The sequence below is a fragment of the Sorex araneus genome, chromosome 1, assembly GCF_027595985.1.
Source record: "Sorex araneus isolate mSorAra2 chromosome 1, mSorAra2.pri, whole genome shotgun sequence".
NCBI classification, from domain to species: Eukaryota; Metazoa; Chordata; class Mammalia; order Eulipotyphla; family Soricidae; genus Sorex; species Sorex araneus.
In genome coordinates, this window is record NC_073302.1 from 20,709,526 (window position 1) to 20,734,865 (window position 25,340).

At 61.6% G+C, this 25,340-nt stretch overlaps 1 protein-coding gene across 4 annotated transcripts in view; it reads right to left on the reverse strand.

The window, feature by feature from the left end:
- Positions 1-25,340, reverse strand: part of ZNF618 (zinc finger protein 618) — a 192,905-nt gene that overhangs the window by 53,503 nt on the left and 114,062 nt on the right. For all 4 annotated transcript variants that reach the window (XM_055121867.1, XM_055121879.1, XM_055121873.1 and 1 more), the window contains exons 3-5: positions 14,174-14,433; positions 3,468-3,545; positions 3,032-3,070 (exon numbers count right to left, since the gene is read on the reverse strand). In XM_055121867.1, the coding sequence (XP_054977842.1) occupies positions 3,032-3,070; positions 3,468-3,545; positions 14,174-14,433 (377 nt within the window). The remainder of the gene's footprint in view (positions 1-3,031; positions 3,071-3,467; positions 3,546-14,173; positions 14,434-25,340) is intronic.

Sequence of the window (25,340 nt, forward strand, 5' to 3'; positions counted from 1 at the left end):
TATGGGGCGCTGAGTTGAACCTGGCTGTCTGCATGCAAGGCTGATGCCCTCCCGACTGTCGTATCCCTCCAGCGCCCCACACTCGCTCGTCTTGCCAGGCCTCCGTGGTCTCTCTTCAGGCTGGTGTGAGGGGTGCCAGGCTTTCCAAGGAAGTCCTGACGCTAGGATCCTCCCAAGGACGCGGGGCTGAAGATAAACAATAAAGCCCTTCGGCCCGGAGAGAAGACCAGCAGGACGGGGACAGAGAAGCAGGGACGGGTTCCACTTGGGCACCTCTGGGCGCCTCGGAAGCCAGGTGGAGCTCCAGGGACCGTGGGGGTGGGAGAGGCCGGGGGCCCAGAATAGCCAAGGGAGGAAAGACAAGGAGGGGAAGCTCTTTAGATGTGCAGATGACCACAGGCTGACCACGGGGGCCGGAAGAGAAGGGCGCTGAGGGTGGGGGAGAAGGAGCCAGGAGCCCGGCTGGCCCGGGAGGAGGGGCGTTCCCCCCCCCATCAAGCTGCGCCTGGCGGACCCGAGACTCGGATTCCCCGGGAACACAGCCCTGCTGGCCTCTCACAAAGCCTAAGAACCCAGAGCCAGAATGACAGGACAGTGGTCACGGCGTTTGCCTTGCAATGCGGCTTATCTGGGTCTGGTCCTGAGCCCAGGCGGGAGTGAGCTTTGATACTGGCGTGATGGGGGTGAGGTCTGGGGTCGGGAAAACTGTACACACGGAATTTGGTCATGGCTGATTGTCAAATTGGGTGCTATGAATAACTTTGTAAACTACAGTACCTCAATACAAATACTGTCACTGTCACTGTCATCCTGTTGCTCATCGATTTGTTCGAGTGGGCACCAGTAACATCTCTCATTGAGAGATTTATTGTTACTGTTTTTGGCATATCCAATACACACAGGTAGCTTGCCAGGCTCTGCTGCACGGGCTCGATATTCTCAGTAGCTTGCCAGGCTCTCGGAGAGGGCCGGAGGAATTGAACTTGGGTGGGCCATGTGAAAGGCGAATGCCCTACTGCTGTACTACCGCTCCAGCCCAATACAAATACATTAAAAACAAACAAACAAACAACAACAACTAAGAATCTATGGGCTGCAAAGACAGTTCAGCGGGGAGGGCACTTGCCTTGCATGCAGCCCACCTCCCCACCCCCGAGTTCCATCCTGGGTACCACAAAGGTTCCCCACGGAATGATCCCTGAGCACAGAAGCAGGGTGAAGCCCAGACCCCTGCAGTGTACAGCCCACCCCCTCAAAAGAGAACAAAACCTAGAAATCTAGAGGGCTGGGAGAAAGGGCCTTGCAGAATGCCAAGAGGATCCAAACAACCCGCACGCACGAGGGCACCTTCTCTCAGGATGCCTGGTTTAGAATGTTAAGAAGAGGAGGCCACAGGCCCAGCTGCACTGGGGGGACCCCAGGACCGTGCCCAGACAATGCCAAACCCAGAGGTATGTGCCTGTGGTGTTGATGGGGTTGGCTGCTTGGGCATTGGACCCTGAAGGAGGTACCACGCCCAAGGGTGCTGGGGGGAGAGATGGGGCACACACAGGATGGCTGGGGGCCTGCAGGGCTGGGGCTCCAGCCCACGGCCTCAGGCCTCACACAAGCCTAGCTTGTGCCCCAGCAGTGAGCGGGGTCCCTGGCTCTGAGGAGGATGTGTACGCACGTGTGTGCCTGTGTGCGTGCGTGCGTGTGTGTGTGTGTGTGTGTGTGTGTGTGTGATGATTACTTATTCTTGAATGTCTCGGGAAGGTTTAACAAACACACAGTCCAGGAATGATAACTGAGAGCCCATCCCTCCCCCCGTACCCTGCCCCCTCCCCCCCGTAAAGTAGTTATTCCCACACTCTCTCTGGCCACCAGGCACCCGGGCGCAGTTGGGATGTGGGCGTCTAGCCTGCAGTGTCTCCAACTCTCTGGCTCCCCTCAAATGTGTGCTGAGCCTGATGTAGGAGTTCTGCCCGTTCAGTCTTCATAAGCTCAGCCCTCCAGTACGACCAGGTCCAAACCCAACCTCAGAGCACCTCCTCCAGAGCCCCAGCTGTGACCAGCGGGGCTGACTCCCTCCACCTGGCACTTTCCGGGCACGGCCATGAGGTTCCAGATCAGAGTTCTGTGGCTCTGGGCGTGGCTCTCCCGGGCACTGTGGCATCTCTGGGATGAACACATGCACAGGGTCACGGATGTATCCATCCCCGAGAGCGCGGGGCCAGCTGCCCTCTCTGAACTGAGTCTGCAGGGGCGGGTGGGGAGAGCTGAATCCCGCCCTTTGATGGACACGCGCGCTCAGGCGCGAGCACATCTCAGGGACAGGTTCGCCACGTCTGGCACGTGCCCACAACCCCAGGCACGCGCCCGCAATCTCGGGCACGAGCACGCAGCCGCGCTGACAGCCTCGGGCACGTGCACGTCGTCTCAGGCACGAGCACACGGACTTGGCCATGCCGTCTCGGGCACGAGCACACCGCTCGGGCATGAGCACGCAGCCTCGAGCATGAGCACAGACTCAGGCAGGCAGCCAGGTGCCTGCAGCACGCGCACGGAGCCTCGGGCACACGCAAGCAGCCTCAAGCACGCGCACGCACACCCGGGCACGTGCACGCAGCCTCCGGCAGGCCCGGGAGCACAGCTGCGGGGTCCTGAGTGCCCGCGAGTGGGGTGGGCGCATTGACGTCTTGCCCATCTACCCCCATCTGTCTCCGACTCTCCAGGCTGCTGGGCAGGGCGAGTCAGGAGGCCCCGTGGCGAGACCCGAGCGCTCCACGCGGCCCAAGGTCCCGAAGGGGCCCCGGACCAGGAGTGGAGACTGGCCTACATAGGACGCGGGACCTGAGCGCGGCCCAGCCCAGACCCCCACGCCTCGGTGGGACCCCCCCGGGCTCCCCTCCTTACCCGGCCGGGGAGCCCCTGCCATGCCCCCGGCGGGGACAAGCCCTCGGAGAGCCCTTCGGGACCCTCAGATGGGGCAGTCCCCCTCCACCCGCACCCCGTCCCCCGCCCCCAAGAGGGAAGAGAGGAAGATACTCACTGCCTTGGGGGGCCCCCTCCCCTGACGTCGCTTCCGTGTCTGGAAGAGATGGAGAGAAGGGGTGAGCTGGATGGGGGGCAGAGAGGGGCCCCCTCCCCTAGCCTCGGGGAGCCCTTCCAGCACCAGGGACGCCTCCCACCTCCCCTCCTGCCATCCATCAGACTCCTCCGCCTTGGGGTCCTCATCTGCAGAAGGGGGTCAGCCCCCTGGGCCGGGCGGGGTGGGCACACCAGGGGCTTGGGGAGCAGAAGCCTGGTTACTGTACCCTCCCACCCCTGCTCCCCAGGGCAAGGAGACCCCCCCCTTCCTACAGTAGAACACAAACAAGGGAGACCCCTGGGGCTCTGCAGGCCTGGGCGACCCTGAGAAGTGCAGGCAGGACCACCCCGGCAGGCGCGGCCCTGCAGCCCCCCGCCCCCGCCCACCCCGCACTCACCCCGGTGCGCGCGCACGTGCGTCTGGAAGCAGTTGTAATACTTGTACTTCTTGCCACAGATCCCGCACTCGTAGGACCCTGCAAGACAGGAAGGGGTAAGGAGTGGTCAGCGAGGACCCACACACGCACCCAGAGGCCCCCTGGCCGGTGGGACGTCTCCCGGGACCTCTCATGCGGTGTCAGGGCACCGGGCTCACCCAGCAAAGAGGCACCGAGCACCGCGTGGAGCTGGGCACGTCACGACTCACTGGGGGTGGGGGGGGAAGACTGTCCTCCTGGCTCTGCGCCTGTTTCTGCTGTCTGTATGATGGATGGGCGTGGACATTCCCTCCGCTCGGGGAGGGCCGAGGAGCCCAGGCCCTCACAGCCTGGGAAGCCTCACCCCTGTGCATCAGCCTCCTTGCCACCATGGGGCCAGGATGCACCCCCAGATTCACAATGGGTTCCTTTCTGCCTTGCCACAGGGAGCTTAGGTTTATTGGGTTACTCCCATCACAGTGCTCCCATTTCTTCGGTGTTTATCTGTAACCTCTTTCTTCGTACTCTGCTTTCCCAACCGGTCAATGACCTTTATCTCCTAATCAGACTCTGTTACCTTGTAAATATTGCTTTTTCTTTCCTCCTTGTGTCCTTTGCATAGTTAGTTCAGAGAAACGTCCTTTTTGTAGAGGCACAGGAAGACAGTGGATGCTATGTTTTTGTACCTTGGGAGTTAATTCACTCCAAATGATACTCACTCCTGGGCATCTGTTCTCTTGACTTAAGCCTCAGTTGCTCTTAGTTCCTCGCACCCCAAAAGTAGGGTCCTGATGAGGGACTGGATGGACCCAGGGCCAGCTGTGAGCTACTCTGGCATTGAAATGGGCCAGGCCAAAGCGCCATAATACTTAACTCTAAGTCAAGAGTATGATCATGGACAAATTCATGATCCCAAAAGCAACAACTGGATTAGGACCTTGCTAGGGTTAGGAAAGACTAATCTGGCCTGAGCACTGTAGTCTGGGATCTCTAGCGAGATGTCCCCAGGAGAGATGTCCCACCCTACAGGCTTAATGTACCTTTTATTGTGTCCATACAACATAAATCTCTTCAAGAAGTAGAATTAAGATGTTAATTAAGATGTAAATTAAGTTACTGGACTAAGGAAAGGAGAAAAACCCCTGAGTGGCATTTTGCCCTTGACCCTGACCCCCTGGCTGGGAAGGGCTTTCCTATGTTGATTTTGCTGCCCATGTGTATGGCTGCCACCCCCAATGCTGGGCAGTTGGGGAGAGACCAGAGAGTGAGCAGGACGGCGAGTGGGAGCACGGAGCGATGAGCGAGGGAGGAGGAGGCGGGAATGAGGGGCCTAGTGAGACTGGAACAGCCGCGAGGGGAGACGGGAATAACCGGCAACGGGTCACCAACCAGCCTGGCCCTCGTTTCCTCCTTTGTCCGCCCATGGCCTCGGCCGTCCCGGGTGGGGAAGTGGCCCGAGACCGCCGAACGCAGGCGGTGAGAGAGAGTCTCGGGGTTTCCTGGTCGCTTGGGGATTACACACACGTGGACCCCCGCAGCTGCCCCCCCACCCCCAGCGAGCCTGCTCCTTCCCATGATGCCCTCAGCCTCTGGTCACCTGTGAGGTGCGGCTCCAAGCATCTCTCTCACACAGGGCTGCCTGGGCAGAGAGGTCCCCTGGGGTCTCTGAGGACCTGCCTGGCTCCCCAGACCTGCAGAGACCCAGTGGCCACGGCCCAGGAACCCCTTCTCGTCCCTGCACCCCCACAGGTGTCCTCACGCAGCCCTGACACCCGGAGGTGCAGGCCTCTCTGCTCCTTCCAGAACCAGGGGGCTGACCGGGGACCCCTGCCTGGCCCAGTCGCAGGACAGGGCAGTGGGCGCAGGCAGGAGGAGCAAGTGTAAAGCTCTGCCTGGCCCCACCACTGGCCTTTGGACCCCAGGTTTCAGGAGCCCTGAGTGCGGACGGGCCGGCTGGACACACGGCAGGGCAGCCCCTGGAAGGAGGCCCAGGCGAGACAGCCCCTGTGTCCTACAGCAACATCCCTGTGGGGCCACCTGGTCCCTCTGAGCCCCCGAACATTCCAAGGGGGCCACAGGAGAAAATAATGGTCACCGAGAGGCCATGGAAAGAGCCCAGGGGGCCAACTGGTAGAATGGGGGGATACCCAGGAAGGCACCACGGCTGGAAATGGGTTGAGAAACCCCCGGCTAGACTCCCATTCACCCATCACCCCTGCTGCTCGCAGCCCAACTTCCGGGGTCCTGGGAAGCTTGTTTGCTGCCCAGTGGCAGCGGAGGGGTCGGGGGGCACCCACGGCCCTGCAGATGTCGGTGTGGCTGCTGTGCCCCTGCCCCGGATGCCAGATGCACGGCTCAATGTTGGTCCAACGTTCCCGCACCCTCAGCAGCCACCTGGCGCACATCCCCGCGGGCACCGCGTCCTGGGTGCTTCTCCATCTGGGTTACGCAGGACATCAGCAAGAGCCTGAGATGCTGGCGCCGCCAAGGCAGGCAGGGCCGGGAGGGGGCTTGGCCCCCCGGGGGAGAGCCTCAGCTGCACCCGGGCAAGAGCAGGCCGCCCTGGGCTCCACACGGGCACGGGACAGGAGCCGACCAGGAGGGCAGCCTCCTGCCCACTTCTCATGGGGGCGAGGGGGGGGGGGCGAGAGGTCCACGCTAAGCCCATGCTCCAATACACACACCCCCAACACACACACACACACACACACACACACACACGGGCTGCTAGCACAGCTGCCCACCCCCCTGGTGAGCCCCTGAGAGAAAGGGGACCATTCCCCCCATTTCTCAGGTGAGGGGTGACTCACGTGGCCACAGACGGCCAGGATATGCCTCACTCCAGGCCCTCGGGGGGAGCCCCAGAATCTGCCCGAGGAGGCGGCAGGCCCCCCACGCACCTCTGCCCCTTGTCCCCGAGGGCTCCTAAGGTCAGAGCACAGACTCCGCATGGTGGGGCCCCAGGTTACTCCTGAGTCCCTCACAGTCTCCTGAGCCAAAACCCAGAGGGCAAGAACTCCAACCCACGAACCACAAAGTTCTAGGAGCCAGGGCTGGTGGGAAACGGGAGATGGCGCACCCGGCTCCAACCTCGGGGCTTCTGCTTACCTGCGGGGGGGCAGCGCCCCCTCCCACCCCACACTCTCAATACACACACACACACACACCCCAGGTCTGGTTACCTTCGGGGGGGACAGCGCCCCCTCCCACCCCACACCCCAATACACACACACACACACACACACACACACACACCAGGTCTGGTTGGTTACCTGCGGGGAGGGGCAGCGCCCCCTCCCACCCCACACCCCCAATACACACACATACACACACACACACACACACACACCCCAGGTCTGGTTACCTGCGGGGAGGGGCAGCGCCCCCTCCCACCCCACACCCCCAATACACACACACACCCCAGGTCTGGTTACCTGCGGGGGGCAGCGCCCTCTCCCACCCCACACCTCCAATTCACACACACACACACACACACACACACACACACACACACACACCAGGTCTGGTTACCTGCGGGGGGCAGCGCCCTCTCCCACCCCACACCTCCAATTCACACACACACACACACACACACACACACACACCCCAGGTCTGGTTACCTGCGGGGGGGACAGCACCCCCTCCCACCCCACACCCCCAATTCACACACACACACACACCCCAGGTCTGGTTACCTGTGGGGGGGCAGCGCCCCCTCCCACCCCACACCCCCAATTCACACACACACACACACACACACACACACACACACACACACACACACACACACACCCAGGTCTGGTTGCCAGGCTCTGCCAGGCCAGCACCAGGAAGCTGAACCTTTTCCTCCCCCACCTGCCCCCCACCAGCGACCAAGAACCCACAGGCCAGCGTAGCGACCCACCTAGTTTTCCCTGTCCCCACCTCGCAGAAAGCCTGGCTTAGCTCCCGGTCACCAAGTGAGGCCAGCGGAGAGCAGGTGGGTCTAGGTCCGGGGGGTGCTGGCTCTGGTGGCAACATGCCAGAAGGACACCTCTGTTTTTGAGAATTCTCCCCTTCCCGCCTACCCCCTCCCCCGCCAGAGCCCACCGCTCTGGGGGAGCACAGACGCCCCTCGGGAAATACAGCAAGAGCAGGCGAGTACGGAGAGTGACAGGCAGAGCAGGGGACAGAGAGAAGCTCTCTCCACAGGGACACCCCCACCCCCACCCCACCCGGCTCAGCACCCCCACACACACAGAGCCACTGGGGTGGGGAAGGTGGCGAGGGTGCTGCTGCCCTCGGGGGTCTAAGGCACCGCAGGTGACAGGCCCAGGGCACCTGGACACCAAACTCCTGGCCAGGCGTGTTTCCACAGGCCAAGGGGGGCTTGGGCTACGCCCCTCGGCACTTGGCCTCCCAGGGGAAGTGCCCACCCCAAGGCCCTGGTGGCCCCAGAGAACCAGACACCAGTATCACCTCAAAGCCTGCCCTTCCCTAACGCATGGGTGGCCATGGCGGGGCAGGGACGCCCAACTCCAAAAATCCCCGTCTGCTACCTACAAGAAGAGTCTTTCTCACCCCCTCCTCCTTCCCTCCATCCCCAACCCCCCGCCCCATCCCAGGACACGGGGCCGTACCCCTCAGAGGTCCCCACAGAGAGGGCGGGAAACATCAGTGCAAGGCCGAGGAAGGAGGAGGGTCCCACAGGGGGCGGGCTGGGGGTGGGGTCCGTTTTGCAAACAGGGTGCAAACGTCCAGCTCCTGGACTCAAGGGAACGGCAGGCGGGACTCCCAGAGTAGGCCAGGGAAATACCAGGAGGTCGCCCGAGACGGTGCTGGAAGGGAGTCAAGAACTGGGCGCGTGTTGGAGCAGAGCTGCCAGGCACACACGCGCTCTCAGAGCCGCCTGGGGGAACCCAGCGCAGACAGCTCCCGGCCCCGGGACACTCGGACTCGCAGGGGCACGAGGCAGCAAGGGGGGGGAGGCCGCGCCCCCTCTCACCCGGGCCCTCGACGGGCCCCGCCCCCCAGCATTCCCTGTTCACTGTTTTATCTCGATGACGAATGGTACACGACTACCAAAAGGATCGGGAAGAAAAATGTCTCTGAAGTGGGAGATGACTCGGACCCCCACCAATGTAAAAAGATGGTGTGTGTGTGTGTGTGTGTGTGTGTGTGTGTGTGTGTGTGTGTATGTGTTTGGTTTTTGAGAATCGCAATTTCTTCCCTGCCCCCTCTATCAAATTTCTACTTCAGCAACTGAAATTTCTATTTCAAACGGGTCCGTCTTGTTGTGGGAGATGAGCGTGAAACTGTGATCAAACACGCGTGCGCGTCGAGAGTATGCTTTACAGGAGAGACTCACAGGGGCCGTGGGCTGGGGACAGGTGTGCAGAGAGGGAAGAGGGAAGACCTGAGGCCTCTGACTGCTCGAGACGCACATCCTTGCATGCTTTTTTTTTTTGCTTTTTGGGTCACACCCAGCGATGCTCAGGGGTTACTCCTGGCTTTGCACTCAGGAATTGCTCCTGGCAGTGCTTGGGGGACCATATGGGATGCCGGGGATCGAACCCAGGTCGGCTGCATGCAAGGCAAATGCCCTACCCGCTGTGCTATCGCTCTGGCCCCTGCATGCTTTAAAAATGGATGGGGCCAGGGAGAGAGCTCCAAGGGCCAGCACCCCCCCAACCCCCAGGCTCCGAGGTCATCTCCCTCTAGCTCCCCAAACGATAGGGGATCATTCCAGTGCCGCCCCCCACCCCCCCGCCCACCGCCGGGCACAAGCAGTGAGCTTTCCGGTCAATCAGGTCGAATACCTCCAGGAGTGGCCTCTTTGACCCTCTGAGTACTGCTTGAGAGGATTCACCCCCCACCCCCTAACTAACTCCCCCAAGCTAAATAAAAATAGATGATGGAAGATAGGAAAAGGCAGGGAGGGGCTGAATTCCCTAGAATACATCCAAAGAGAGTGAGTGAGTCACAGTTTTCTTTGCAAAATGCCACTTTAAAAAAAAAAATTAAAAAAGGATATCCCCGAAACGATATCCTTGGCCGTTCTTCCCGTTTCAGATAAAAAACTGAGAGACGGCCACCCTCGGGTTTGAAGCTCGTTCCCTTCCGCTCCCTGATATCCCCACACAGGTGACCCCAAAGGTGTCCCCCATCCCGAGGCTGCTACCAGGGGCTGCTGCTTCACCCATCTGTCGCCCACTTTACAGCACTTGGTCCCCATCACCTCTCCTGCCCCCCACAGCCCGCCCGGGGAGCCGGGGCCACCCGCGGAGACCCGCCGACCCCTGCAGAGGAAGTGGCCCAGGGAGGCCAGAGGCCGGCCCCGGGGCCCGCAGGGCAGGGCCGGCTCCTGGCTGGGGCCCAGGGACTCTCTCCGACAGAGCCCCCTCCCCTCCCCTCCCCTCCCGGGGCCCGGAGGGGAAGAGTCAGGAGCTGATTCAGGGCGCACCTGGAGCGCGGCCAGCGCCCGCCCGTCCTTCCTAAACGCCGCGGGGAAGAGCGGGTGTTGCTTCTGGCTGGCTCGGGCGCGAAGAAGCCGTGCCAGCAACCAACGTACTGCAACAGGAAACGAGCGATCGGCTGGCACCGGGAAGCAGGACCTGGCACGGCCGCCGCCCCGGCTTTGTCACGGGCCCAAACCCATGTGGCCGTGTCGGAATGGCTCCTGTCCCAGCGGTGGCGGCAGCGTGGAGACGCCCCCTGCCCCAGCATTAGCCGGCTGCCCCCTGGCGGCTCCGGGTGCTCCCTGCTCACGGGGGCCTCTCTCCCGCTGCCCAGTTGGATCCCCTCTACTCGCCCACCCCTGGGGCAGGCACCCCCCCCCCCCTTCTCTCTCTCTCTCACACACACACACTCACACTCACACACACACACACACACACACACACACGCACGCACGCACACGCACGCACGCACGCCTGTCGCTGGTTCTCCAACAGTCCTGGTGCTCCTTCCCAGCGTCCCAGCCCCGGGGGCTGCCAGAGCCACACACGTGTCCACAGGAAGCGCCCCGGCTAATTATCTATGTCGCTGGGAACAACTGAAGACTGGTCAGGGGCCAGGAGGGGACCGAAGGGCAGGGTGGGAGGCCAAGGCGGGCGGGTGTCCGAGGAACGGGGCGGGGGGGGGGGGGGAGCTGTCAGTAGTGCAGACTGGAAGCCGGGCAGGAAGGCTGTTCTGTTCTGCTCGGAGCCCGGGGCCCTGCGGGTGGGGGCCCCGGGCTGCTCCGTGCCTCCAGCCAAGGGCCCCGGCTTGCGGGACCTCTCCAGTGCCCAGAGGCGCACTGCGTCACCAACTAGAAGATGCCATCAGCTCCCTGGAACAGCTTCCCTGCTACTGCCCCAGGGAGAGGTTCAGAGAGGTGACACAGCCTCCCCCAAGCCCCGAGAAACAGGCTCAGGGAAGCTCCTTCCTCTCCACACGCCTTTGTTGGCCTCTCCAGGAAACTGCGGTTATCCCGGGCGGGGAGGGGGGAGGAGGTAGTGCAGGGGGCAGGGCGCGGGCCTTGCATGGGGCCAACCCTGGTGGGATGCCCGGGGCCATGTCTCTGGTGGGCCCCAGGGCAGGAGGGTGGCAGGAGAAGCCATTCCTTTGGACCCTCCCTCTCACGGAACCCACGGCCTTCTGAACGCCCCCTCCCCCGTCTCCTGAGCACTGTGTGGGCCTCAGCCCCCAAAATAATAAAGAAGAAATGAAGGGCGCTGGGTTTACAGCTCATGTCACATCAACAACCAATCACGAGTGCCACGGCCAGCACCCACGACTTGGTCTGGCCCCACTTGATCAGATCTGCCGTCTTGGATTAGAGGAGCTCAAAGGCTCTGGTCTAACCACAATTTTCCTTTTTTCCCCCCTTCCCCATGGCTCTTCGCTCCACGCCAGATTCCGGAGCTCAACACTTGGCAGAAATGATCTGAAGAAGGCAGGCGGCTCGGGGGTGGGTAGGTGGGTGGGGGTGGGTCCCAGGAGGAGTCATCATCATGGCCAGTTTGGGGTGGGGGCGGGGTGTAAGATCTGAAACAGCGGAGCCCCACGGAGCACGGCGACCCCCGTCATGCCGTGGCGCCTTTCACCCGGACATCCTAAGCCACTTTTTCAGAAAGGCCAATGGGGTGATTTCTGAATCCCGGAAGTCCTCGCAGGGGCTGCGGCCACTGGAGGTGACCCTGCCTGGTGTTCGGGTAAGAAGGAGCCCTGGTCGTTTTTTTGCTATTGGTTTTGGGGTCACAGCTAATGGTGCTCAGGGCTCACTCCCGGGGGTGCTTAGGGAACCCTAAGTGGTCTCTGGGGGTGAAACCGGGTGTTGGCGTTTGCAAGGTGAGGTCTGTGCCACCTCTCCAGTCCCAAACTCAGGCCCCTGACGCCTCCTCCAGCGCCGACCTTCGACTCCCCCAGCTTCCCCCCTCGGCGTCACACTGGCTTATTTCTCAGACACGGGTAAGGAGGAGCAGCCGCCCCTCCTCTTCCCCCTGAAGAGGTGCTTTAAACTATTAATACGAGGCCTGGTGCTAATAATAGCCCCTCCTCTACCAAGCGGGGCGCCGTGCGCTGCACCTACATCACCCTCCCGAATCCTCGCGTAACCCCGCAGACTGGCGACGCTGAGCATGGAGGCGCAGAGAGAGGCTAGCAGCCTGCCCCGGGACCGAGCAGACACCCTGGTTCTCCCCACATGACACCGTCCCCTTCCCACGGCCACCCCCAGGAAGGGGCCAGGCCCCAATCACAAGCAGGACGGCCACGGCCTTGAATGACCCCGACCCTCTGCCACGGGACCGCAGCTGAGCTGGAAACCTGCACAAATGTCCAAGAAGCAGCCTGGAGGCCACGGGACCCTCACAGCACAGGCACCGGGGTGGGGAAGAGACGCCCTCCAAGCCCCCCGCGTGGCTGCACAAGGTCTGCCTGGCCTCCTGGCTCTGTCCCGAGACTCGCATCCCCCGCCGCTGCCTTCACAGGGCCTCTCCTGGGGCCACTCACCCCTAAGGCATCCACATAAGGGAGCCAGGGCAACATCCTAAGGGTCAAGTCCGAGACGCACGAGGGGCTTCAGGGGATGAACTGAGGCAGAAGGAGGTCGCCTACAGCCTCCCAGCCCCCAGTTCTTCTTACGCTGAGCACTGTGCCACACCATCCTGGCTCTTTATCAAATAGGGGCTGTCCCCTCGAGTCACGTGAGAGGCTGGGAGCGGCCTTGCGGCTGGTTCCCACCCAGAACTGGCCCCTCTCGCTTCCGGCCACGGCAGGGCCCCCTCCAAACCTCGCTTTCCCTCCAAGTCATGGCCCTGGGGTGGCACGGAGCCCCCCACGGGCCCACAAGATGGGTATGTGGGCTGACTCGGCAACCAGTCACAACTTTGAGCTTCCAAGATCAGTGTTTCAGGGGCACAGTGGCCTTACAGCGTCTGGACAGCAGGCCCGGTGGGGTGGGAGTGCCGAGCTCACGGTCCCGGTGGCAGAGACGGGCGTGGACCCTCTCTCCTCTACACTGGATTGGGGCTGGGGAGGGGGGTGCTGAGTGGTATAAGAGAAACGAGGCCACTGCTGACCACAGGAGATCCAGGGAGGCTTCTGGGAGGCAGCGGTGGCACTGGACTGGACCTCAGGGCTGGGTGGGACTTGAGTGCGAGGAAATGGGCAGAGGCACTCCCGAGAGAGGGACCTGTGCGTGCAGGGAATGGGGCGGGAGAGCAGCCGGAATAAAGGGGCGACAGCGAGGCAGAAGAGGAGGCAGGGAGGCTCGGGCTGTGATGGGGCTGGATGACGCCACGTCCACCCCCGAGACCCGGGGCGACGGAGTCCCACGTTGGTCAGCAGGGGGCAACATGCTCACAGATTTCCTTTGTGGCCACGGCCCCCGGTGGCCAGTGTGAAAGGCCGAGGAGGGGAAGGCGGCACTAAGGCTGCGGAGGCCCAGGTGGGCTGAGGGGTCCACACCCAGCAAGGCTCCCGCAGAGAAGGGAGCAGAAGGGTGTGGTGGGGGGGTGCTGTTGAGGTCCTGAGTCTCAACAGCAGGGCGGGGGAGCGGACACGGGACACAGCTCGACGGCAGAGCGGGGCCCCAGCCGGGCCGGGAGCATGGGCAGAGCTCGGGAAGGAGCCGCTGTGTATCTCAGGACACCCGGGGCACAGCAAGTGCCAGGGGGCGGGGAGGTGGGCTGGGATGAGGAGGCAGGTCCAGGACCAGCCGGGGCCAGGCCACACCGGGCCCCAGCTCCAGGCTGGCCAACTCGGGCCCTCCTGGCCGAACTCTGCCACCCAGCACTGTTTCGCTTCGCAGATCCCAAAAGTCGGCCCCGTGGCCAACACCGAACGCCAAGGGAGTTCGCGTCACAACACTCGCTCCCGGCTCCCAGCTGGCACTGTGCTCGGGCCCGCCTAAGTCCACGAGTCAGCTACTCTCACAGCCTCAGAGACGCAGCACCGAGGCAGGGGGCCAGCTGCTGCCCGGCATCTGCCTGAACCCTCCGCAGTGGCACCCAGACGCCTCTGTCCCTGGCTCACGCAGGGACATTGGGAGAGAGAGGATTTCTCAGAGCGGGGGCAGGAACGGCCACGGACGCTACTGGCCAGGGCCGGACGAGCAAAGGCAAGTCCAAAGAGCCTTGGCCGGACCCCGCGGGCAGAGAAGCCCCCGAAGGCCGGAGCCAGGCCGAGCGCCCAGGCCCACCCCCGCCACACGCACGGGCACTCACCCAGGGTCTGCTGGTTGCGCACGCCCCCGATGACCACGCAGATCTCGGCGGGCACGTCCCCGGGGCCGTCCTTGCCGGCCGCCTTCTTCTCCTCCTTGGCCTCGCCCTGCCAGATCACCTCCTGGACGTAGTCGTCGGGCAGCTCCGTCTTCACCTTCACCTCCGTCATCGTCCCCTGCTCGGCACTCAGCGAGGCCTCGGCCGCGGCGGGCTCCGGCCCCTCCACCTTGGTGCTCTTCTGGCTGCGCTTCAAGCGCTCCCTGGGAAGAACAGACGGTGCTCGAGTTGGGGCGGGGTGGGGTGGGGTGGGGGTGAGGGGTGAGGGGTGGGGTCGCCTCCCAGCCTTCCCCAGACCTCCGGGAAGCCTTGCCTGGGGGGTTCTCGTCACTCCCCGAGGGTCCCTTGAGGAACCAGCGACACCCCGGCCTGGCCATCCACACGCCCCCAAGTTGCAAACGGGGCAGCTGGGGAGGGGGCTGCGGAGGTGGAGCAGGGGTGGGGCGAGTGCAGGTTTGTGGGTCTCCGCGTGGACCGGGAGCATCTTTTGGAGGTCACCCTCAAGGCCACCAGCCCTGCTGGGCTAGATCTGCCTGACCCGGGACCCAGGACCCGGACCAAAGCAGTCCCACAACCTGGGCCTGGTACCGACCGGGCTGGGTGGCTGAGGACCTCTGGGGGTGACCCCTGGGCACTGCGAGGGGAACCCCCCCGCCCCCGCCTCCCCAAAGTGGGGAAAATAAATGGCTGGAGTCACGGAAGAGCCACGAAGGCAGCCCTGGCTGGCTGGAGGCCGCACCAACCAGCCTTGAGTGTACCCAGACCCACTGAGTTCCTGGAGGAGATGCAGGTTCTGGCCCACCTGACACACATCCCAAGGGGCAAGGCCTGAGCCGAGGTGTGTGCGGGGGGGCTTCGGCAGGAGGGTGGGTGAGCTCACGAAAGGGCCTCCTGCCCCTGGCTCAGCTCACCGGCCAGGAACGACCTGCCAGAGGCCCCCTCGGGGTCACTTGGCTCCAGACAGGCTAGCACAGAGCTAAGGTGCTTGGCATTGAGGCGGGGCTGGGGGGGGGAGGGGGCCCTGAGCCTCCTGGGGCAGTGGCAGGGTAGGCCCGAGGCCAGGGCCCGGCCCTCTGTTCCCAAGTCTTTCAGCTTCCCTGGTGACTGTGCGTCACCCCAAGGGAAACGGTGGGGGGGAGGGTCAGCGCCATGCCGTCTGTTTCCAAACAGAGACGGCCAGCTGGGTACCCCTCAGACATTCAGGCACGGCCAGGTTCCTGGAAAGGGAGCGTGACCTTGGCATCGTTACGTCCTCCCTGATGCTCTGAGAAGCACTGGGGACTCCCCACCCCCCAGGCCTGCCCACGTGACAGCTGGAGGTCAGTGGAGGCCCAGAGTGTAGGGAAGGTGGGGGGGGTCCTGGTCTTTATCCTGGATCTGCGGGTGACCAGGGCAGGACCCCCTCTCCTCTCTGGGCTCCAACTGTCATAAGGGCAGGGTAGGCCTCGAGTCTGCCGACCCCCGAACCCCTCCCCGCACTGACCCGAGAGAGCGGGAAGGCCCAGCTTCCAGGCGGGGAGAGGGCAGGGAGAGAGGGGATTCCTGATGAGTCTCTCGGAGATCAGGCAGCCGAGGGGGACCCCGCTGAGAATGGGAGCACGCAACGGTGACCTGCTGTGACCCGGGAGGAGCGAGGGGAGGCCCAGGAACGGGGCTGCCTGGCAGAGCCCGGGACTGGCCCCGTGGGAGATAGAGCTAAATGTCCCACTCAGTCCTGCACCCCCCAGAGGGGACCACACCTGCCTCCCCCCAGCTCAGAAGCACGGGCGCTTCCTGGGCTCTGGGAGGGCACCCGCCCGGGACAGCTGGGGGGGCGGGGGGGGACATCCTGGCCTGGAAGCCACAGCGGCTGTGTCCTGCGGGGAGAAGGGGCTATGCTGGAGTCATGGGCAAGAGCCCCGGGGCCCTGCCCGGACCTGCCCCTCACAGGGCAGCCACATCAACTAAGCCCCTCTCGGAGTCTCAGCCTTCGCCCCCGCCCCGCCCTCCCCGCCGAGCTCCCAGCGGTGGCCTCTGCTCATACCCTCCACAGCCCCGGCCGCCAGCTGCCACGGCGGAGTGCCCTGTTCACTGACTGTCTCGCCAAATCATCTGGGTCTTAAGAACAGGCGCGGCCCCGGGCGGTGGGTGCGTGGGGTCCACACTCAGAAGAGGCCACGAGGGGCCGAAGGGCTGAACGGTCCCCAACGGCCTCCCAGAAGGGCGCGCTGGGCTGGAGCCCCGGGCTGGGGGAGAGCGGGCAGGGCAGAGGGCCATCCCCCTGAGGACACTGGACACCCCAGCCCGGGAGAGGCGCCCTCTGCAGGCTCGAAAGCCCCTGCCACCTCGTCCCATGGAGCCTCCAGCCTCAGGTCACCGACACGTCCCCCAGACATCGGGGATGGCGGCTGGGCGGTGGGGGCGGGCGAGGGCATCCTCCCAAGAAAGCAGACACGGCTTTGTTCCTGGGCTCACCCCGAAGGTCCACCCCCCCACCCCAGCTTCCCGGGCCGTGCTAGCAAACACGGACGTGGGGAGATCAGCCTGAGTTCACAGAAGGACGGAGCCACGGAAGCTGCCCCTTCCTCATCATGGACTAGTCCCCATCCAACCCACCGTCCACTTCGCCCCTTTTCAGAGTGATGGCCCTGCTGGTACCCGGCACGAGCCGCCTCTCATCCCCGCCCGGCGACATGCTTTCGATTTACAAGCCCCGACGTTGCTTTTCTCGGATGCTTTGCATTTAATGAGGTGGCCTAATAACAATCGCGTGAGTACTTATATCACTTTGAATTAGGAGTACAGCTCCTTCTAACTTCTTTAAAAAATTTTTTTTCATATATCATTTTTAAAATAGAGCTCATTATTTTAATTATATCCATTTAAATGTACAGTGGAGCCCTTGGATATTCTCAGCACGAATCATTAGGTATATTAGTGAAAAAGCCCTCGGAATCTATCTACATGCTGACACTCCATAATCTATTCTATTTGTGTCGCTGTAAAATAGATTTATATATAGATAACCACAAAATAGTTGCTCAAGATATGCGATGAATTTTATATTTAACCCGAGTCACACTTCAACATAAAATCTAAAGTCAGGCACGAAAAGGGATATTTCTCCCTAAGGACCCACTTTCCGTGGTCACTGGTGGCAGCCCACTCGGGAACGTGGCGGGAAGAGCCAGCCCAAGTGGGGTCTCCACCCCTGGCTCCCCTAAAAACCCTGCCCATCCCCTAAGATGTTGGTTCTCAAAGTGTGTTCCTTCAAGGCCGAGGGGTTTCACCGCAGTGACCCAGACATACAAGCATCCTGAGAGAGGAGGACACACACCGTGGGTAAAGTGTTGTCTCCCATGGGCATACACAGCTTCGCTTTTGGGCGTCTATGTAGGCACAGGGGTGCTTATATTAATATATAACTGATTACATAAATTATACTCATTGATATAGTCATACACATTATCATACCATTGATAAATACACAATACACTAATCATACATAGCACTGTAGCACTGCCGTCCCGTTATTCATTGATTTGCTTGAGTGGGCACCAGTAACGTCTCCATTGTGAGACTTGTTGTTACTGTTTTTGGCATATCGAATATGCCATGGGGAGCTTGCCAGGCTCTGCCATGTGGGTGGGATAGTCTCGGTAGCTTGCGGGGCTCTCCGAGAGGGATGGAGGAATCAAACCCGGGTTGGCTGCGTGCAAGGCAAACGCCCTACCCGCTGTGCTATTGCTCCAGTCCAATCATACATAAATAGCCTATTACATATTATATAATTACAAGATGGTGATTTGCTATATAAATTACAAATACATAAATCATATAGACTAGGAAGTATTTATAGGAGTGGGTGTGCTTACATTATTATATAACCACATATCAAGTAAGTGCATGAACACGTATATAAATACGTGGATCTGGGCTTCTCCCTCCGCCAGTGGGCTAATCGGCAGCACCCCACCCTGCCGTGGAAGTCAAGCCCTTGCCCTAACCCCAGGCGCCCGGTGAGACGGGGAGGCTGTGACCTTGTTTGGAAAAGACTCTGCAGAGCGGCCAGGCTGAGCACCCTGAGACGAGGTGCTCCTGGACTCCCGGAGGGGCGCTGACTCCCCCAACAGTGTCCTTGGACGAGAGCTGGAAGATGCGCGCGGGAGAGAGGGTGACGCAGAGAAGGCAGGGAGGGCAAGTGTGCCAAGTCAAGGCTGCCGAGGCCGGGAGAGGGAAGCTGGCGAAGGAGAGGCGCTCCCCAGGGCTTCCGGGAGAGGCGGGGCTCTGCCCACACGTGATTCCAGACCTGGGGCTCCAGAAACGGGGCAGGAACTGCTGCGCTGATAGGCGGCCCGGGTCCCAGCAGCAGGGGACACTGCTCCACGGCCCGGGCGGAAAGGGGAGCAGCGGCTCCTGGGGAGCCAGTGCTCCCCACCCCACTGCCGCCCCCTGAGCTCTTCTGCCCCATCCTAACTAGTGGGCCAGCGTGCAGGCCGGCCTGCATTCCAGTCACAGAGTGCAAGCCAGTGTGCCGGCAAGCCGGGTGAAAGGAGTGTGCAAGGAAGCCAGTGTGCAAGCCAGTGTGCTGGCAAGCTGGGTGAAAGGGTGTGCAAGCAAGCCAGTGTGTAAGCCAGAGTGCCAGCAAGCCGGTGAAAGGAGTGTGCAAGCAAGCTGGTGTGTAAGCCAGCATGCCGGCACGCCGGGTGAAAGGAGTGTGCAAGCAAGCCAGTGTGTAAGCCAGCGTGCCAGCAAGCTGGGTGAAAGGGTGTGCAAAGAAGCCAGTGTGTAAGCCAGCATGCCAGCAAGCTGGGTGAAAGGAGTGTGCAAGGAAGCCGGTGTGCAAGCCAGTGTGCCAGCAAGCTGGGTGAAAGGAGTGTGCAAGGAAGCCGGTGTGTAAGCCAGTGTGCCGGCAAGCCGGTGAAAGGAGTGTGCAAGGAAGCCAGTGTGCCGGCAAGCTGGGTGAAAGGAGTGTGCAAGGAAGCCGGTGTGTAAGCCAGTGTGCTGGCACGCCGGGTGAAAGGGTGTGAAAGCGAGCCAGAATGTAAGCGAGCCAGTGTGCAAATCAGTGGGGAAACAAGCTAGAGTGTAGGTGAAACAGTGTGCGCACAGGCCAGTGCTCCCCACCCCACTGCCGCCCCCTGAGCTCTTCCGCCCCATCCTAACTCCGCTGTCCCACCCCAGCTGTTGTCACAGACCTACTGCACCTGCCTGGGGAGAAGCAAAACAAATGTGCCCCCCCCCCCCCCACCGAGCAGCTGTGCAAGGCCTGGTTCCTCCACGTCCCTGTCCTGTGCCCCGGCAGGGGTGGCAGTAGTATCTGGAAGGTGAAGGGCATGTCCAAGGTCACACACTACAGAGAGGAAGGACAACTGAAGGCGATTGTCCCAAACCATCCTGACGCCGTGCCCACGAAACCCTGTGGCCCAAGACAGGCAACAGGCCGGTGGATCTGACCCCAGGGACTGATGCGCTCAGGCCTGTGGGAGAAGAGTCCCAGTGTGTGGGGATCAGAGACCTTTGTTCCTCCTCACCAACCTCCAAGGCTGATGCTTCCAGATCTAACAAGTCACAGGGAACCCTCTGTCCAGGGTAGCACCATCCCAGGGAACCCTCTGCCCGAGTTAACACCATCCCAGGGAACCCTCTGTCTAGGGTAGCACCATCCCAGGGAACCCTCTGCCCGAGATAGCACCATCCCAGAGAACCTTCTGCCTGAGACAGCACCATCCCAGGGAACCCTCTGTCCACCTCACGTGGTATCATCCCAGGGAAACCCTTGCCCAAGGTGGCATCAGCCCAGAGAACTCTCTGTCTGGGTTAGCATTAGCCCAGAGAAACCTCTCCCCACCCGGGGTAGCATCATCCCAGGGAACCCTCTGCCCGAGGTAGTACCATCTCAGGGAACCCTCTGCCCGGGGTAGCACCATCCCAGGGAATCCTCTGTCTGAGGTAGCATCACTCCAGGGAACCCTTTGTCTGTGGTAGCATCATCCCAGAGATGATGTTCTGTTCACCCGGGGCAGCATCATCCCAGGGAACCCTCTGCCCAGGGAGGCATCATCCCAGGGAACCCTGTGCCAGGGGTAGTATCATCCCAGGGAACCCTCTGTCCACTCAGAGTGGTATCATCCCAGGGAAAACCTTGATCAAGGTAGCCTCAGTCCGGAGAGCCCTCTACCCACCCAAGATAGCATCATCCCAGGGAACTCTGTCTGAGGTAACATCATCCCAGGGAACTCTGTCTGCGGTAACATCATCCCAGGCAACCCTCCATCTGAGGTAACATCATCCCAGGGAACCCTCCAGCTGAGGTAACATCATCCCAGAGAACCCTCCAGCTGAGGTAACATCATCCCAGGGAACCCTCCGTCTGAGGTAACATCATCCCAGGGAACCCTCCAGCTGAAGTAACATCATCCCAGGGAACCCTCCGTCTGAGGTAACATCATCCCAGGGAACCCTCCAGCTGAGGTAACATCATCCCAGGGAACCCTCCATCTGAGGTAACATCATCCCAGGGAACCCTCCATCTGAGGTAACATCATCCCAGGGAACCCTCCAGCTGAGGTAACATCATCCCAGGGAACCCTCCGTCTGTGGTCGCATCATCCCAGGGAACCCTCCGTCTGTGGTCACATCATCCCAGGGAACCCTCAGCTGAGGTAACATCATCCCAGGGAACCCTCAGCTGAGGTAACATCATCCCAGGGAACCCTCCAGCTGAGGTAACATCATCCCAGGGAACCCTCCAGCTGAGGTAACATCATCCCAGGGAACCCTCCAGCTGAGGTAACATCATCCCAGGGAACCCTCTGTCTGCGGTAACACCATCCCAGGGAACCCTCTGTCTATGGTAACATCATCCCAGGGAACCCTCTGCCCGTGGTAGCACCATCCCATTGCTGCTCTGTCTCTGGAATGTGGGGCTCAAGCCCTGGGGGGGCCCTCTCCAGGGTGGTCTGTATAAGACGGGAGTCACGAGAGCCTCCTGTCCTGACAGTGGGCTGCAGAACCAGCCCACCCCCTCCAAAGGCTCCTGCTTCGGGATGGACCAGCACGGGGCGGGGGTGGAGGTGTCGCCAACGCTGTAACTCGGTGAAGTCGGTGGGGTAAACCTTCGCCCCAGACCCTGCTCATCAAGAGCTGGCCTCACACGGAGCCTGACTGCTCCCGCCACGAATGCCGCGGCACCCGGGGGAACGAATGCTCGTGCAGCCACGACCTGGGGTGGCGTCTGCAGTCACAGGGTGCTCTAACACTCCCTGCCAGGCCATGTGGCGGGGGGGCGGGGTGCAGAGACCTTCTCTGCCCGGAGATGACGACAGGTCTGCTCCTTGGCTATGCCGCCTCCGTCCACGGGGGTGCTGCCCGGTCATCCCACGGCCTCCCCACGGCCTCCGTGCCGTGACCAGAACCTTCCGGTCTTCAGAGAACTCAGCGGCCCGGGCCCAGCTCCCCTCTGTGTCCCACCTTCTCCCCGGCAGTGCCGTCTCCCACCCGCCCCTGAGTCACCCGAGCTCGGGGATGGGCTCTAGACCCTCTCTCCGACGTGGACCCACTCACTCACTCCCGAAGTGATCTCGGCTGGACGCGTGCAAAAACGTGAGCTCTGCGAGGGCGAGGCTCCAGCTGGGTCAGCAGCGCGGGCTGGGCCCCTGCCCCCATGTCATGTGGCCTCCCCCGGCCCCCCTCCCGCCCCCCCAGCCTCTTCCCTCCCAACCCCGCCGTCTAAGACAGCACCGCACAACAATTCCGCCCGGCTGGCCAGACTGACTCGGGGGTTACCCGGACCCTCCCTCTCCCCGTGCCCACCCAGGACTCCCCCAGATCGTGTCCCCTGAGCCTCCCCCACACACACACCCAGATGGGGGCACGGAGAGGGCGTCCTGGCTACGGACTATGTCCCCAGCCCAGGTTCCTTCCCTGGTACCGCACGGTCCCCCGAGCATCGCGGTGTAACCCTGGAGGCCTGGGAGCAGCCCCCCGGGGTGGCCCTGCTGGTGTCTCGGCCCCACAGGGTCCCAGCAGCGCCACCGCCGTGGACTGGAGCCCCGGACTGCAGCCCACGTGGCTGAGTGGCTACGGGAGGGGCCCCGGGATCACCCAGGGAGCACTGCTTTGGAGATACCTCCCTGTGAACACAGCACGGAGTGCTCCTTGGCAGCCTGCGGTCAGTGCTCGGGGCTGCCTGGCCTCCTCGTCTCTCCCCGCCCTGCCCAGCCAGAGCAGCCGGTCCTGTCTCCCCTCAGCTCACCCAGAATCCTGTGCGCTCGTCCGGCCTCGGGACCCCAGGCTGTGCCCCACATGCATGCCGATACCCCAGGCCTCTCCCGTTCACACCCCCGAGCCCCGTTCCCTGTTCCGACCTTGGGTGTCACCTGCCGTAACCCACCCCCACCTCTGCCCGGTCTCCCCACTAACCCTGAGCTCGGCCTCTAGCCCAGCCAGAAGCTCGAAGAGTCCTCAGAGCTTCCCCCCACTTCCCATCACCCCAAGGGGTGGGTCTGGACAGGTCAATGCCCACCGGCCTTGGAATGCTGCTGACCCTCATCCACTGTCCATCCCCTGAGCCCAAGAAGGGTTGCTGCTGATTTAAACGCATCCGTCCGTCGGGAGAGAAGCAGCCAGGTCACAGCTGTTTCACAGAGAGTCTCTGGGGACATTCAGTGCCAGGAATAAAACCCAGGGCATTGTCCAGGCTGGAGCAATAGCACAGTGGGTAGGGCATTCACCTTGCAGGCAGCCGACCCGAGTTTGATTCCTCCGCCCCTCTCGGAGAGCCCGGCAAGCTACCGAGAGTATCTCACCCGCATGCCAGAGCCTGGCAAGCTCCCCGTGGCGTATTTGATATGCCAAAAACAGTACCAACAAGTCTCACAATGGAGACGTTACTGGTGCCCACTCGAGCAGATAAATGAGCAACGGGACGACAGTGCTATGGTGATTGTCCGGGCATGCCACGTGGTGCTGCTGAGCTTGGCCCCCGTTACCTCTCTGAATCAAAAGTGTATTCCAGGGGTGTTCCTCGTGTTCCCTTTAGCCCTGAGACCCCCAAACTTATTCGATTTCAGAAAAGGAATCACTCAGGATGCTGGAGCAACAGTACAGCGGGTAAGTAAGGTGCTTGCGTGGTACGCCGCCAACCGGGGTTCCATCCCCGGCATCCTGTAAGGTCCCCCGAGTACTGTCTGAAGTAATTCCTGAGTGCAGAGCCAGGAGCAAGCCCTGAGCACCACTAGGTGTGGTCCAAAGAGGAAAAAGAAAAGAAAAAAGAAAAAAAAAGAAAAAAATTCACCAAGTGTCCCCCCGCCCCCCCCAATCTACCTTCTTTAAATGAACAAATAGAAAGTGTGCCCCCCCCCCGCCCCCTGTCCCCGAGGCTACTGTCACCTCCCCTGTCTACCCACCCCAGGAGGCACAGGTCTGTACTGATGCTCCCACCCATTTCCAAACTCCATGTCAGGCCCACCGCCCCCACCCCAAAAATGATCTGCGCTTCCATTCCTGTCACGAGACAGTGATCTATTTTAATAAATAGTCAAGTCGAAGAGATTAGATTAATAGATTAAAACTATTAACCTATTAAACAACTCTTAACAGCCGAGAAATTCAAAATAACCTACAATGCATAAATATGTCATTAGTCGGAGATAATTCCTAGGCACTTAATTCCCTTCAATGTATGGTGTCAGTCAGCCGCGGTGCTGGGCTGTGTGTGCCACGGCTCAGGAAAGACAGCACGGGGATTTAAATGGGGAAGAGTTAATTCCCTGGTTAATTTAAACTTCAAGTGGAGAGAAGCGGGGGTCCCGAGCAGCGGTGCCAAGTCACCGGTGCTGGCGGTGGGCGGGCTGCGCTCCCTGGGCGGGGTGGGGGAGCTTCCTCCCCGCAGGTGTGCGCAGGCAGAGGGCGGGGGGCACCACGCAAAGCGTCGCAGGCCCACCTTGGGCTGTGTCCTCTCTCACTGCCGTCGGGATGTTGTGGCCGTGAGAGTTCTCACTTAGCTGGAGGCCAACAGTCCCCACCCCGCAGAGAGCCCTCAGGGTACCCCCGGGGCCCTCAGGTAACTCCCCCAGGGAGACTCGGGCCATCCCGCAGCCCCCGTGGGGACACAGAAACGAAGGACCAACAGGCTCCTCCTGCCTCCATCGAGACCGTTGGCCACGGCTGTGACGGGCCGACGGTCCCTCTGGGTGAGGCTGCTGCACGACTCTGCTGGCCACGGTCTCCTTGGAGTGGAAGACAGAGAAGGTCCCCGACAGGACTGTCTCCCCTCGACGTCCTGCCCATGTTGACCGATGCCCAGAGCTGCGTGGCTGCCGTCTCTCCCACTGGGCTCTGCCATGTCCATCCGCCCCCCCACCCAGTCCCTCTCCCCGTGCCGCTCTCTGAGACCCACTGGCAGCAGCGCTGGGGGTAATGGCCACCAGATCTGGTCCCTGAGTACCGAAGGGGCTCCCGGCGTGCTCCCTGCCTGCCCTCGGACACATGCATGAGATCACTAACCTCACAAATGGTCCTCCCAGGGCTTGGGGGAAGGGGTGAGCAACGGGATTCATGGCCTGACAGCAACACTGGGGCCCTGCCCACGCCTCCCTGCCCGTGGGTACCCACTGCACATGTTGCTTCTCATGGTTGCTTCGATTTGGACTCTAGAAATAGTATCAGGCATTTGCCTTGCACATGGCAATCCTGGTTCAATCCCTGGCACCACATACGGCTCCCTGAGCATCGTCGGGAGTGATCCTGGAGCATACAATCAGGAGCAAGCCCACCCACCTCTCAGGTGAGGAGAAGGAGGAGGAGGAGGAGGAGGAGGAGGAGGAGGAGGAGGAGGAGGAGGAGGAGGAAGAGGAAGAGGAGAAGAAGGAAGAAGGGAGAAGGAAAAAGGAAGAAGGAAGAGGAGGAGGAGAAGAAGAAGGAAGATGGAAGAAAGAAGAAAGAAGAAGGAGGAAAGAGGAGGAGAAGGAGAAGGAGGAGGAGGAGGAGGAAGAGAAGAAGGAGAAGAAGGAAGGAGGAAAGAGGAGGAGGAGGAGAAGGAGGAGGAGAAGAAGGAAGAAGGAGGAAAGAGGAGGAGAAGGAGACGGAGAAGGAGAAGGAGGAGGAGGGGGAGGAGAAGGAAAGAAGA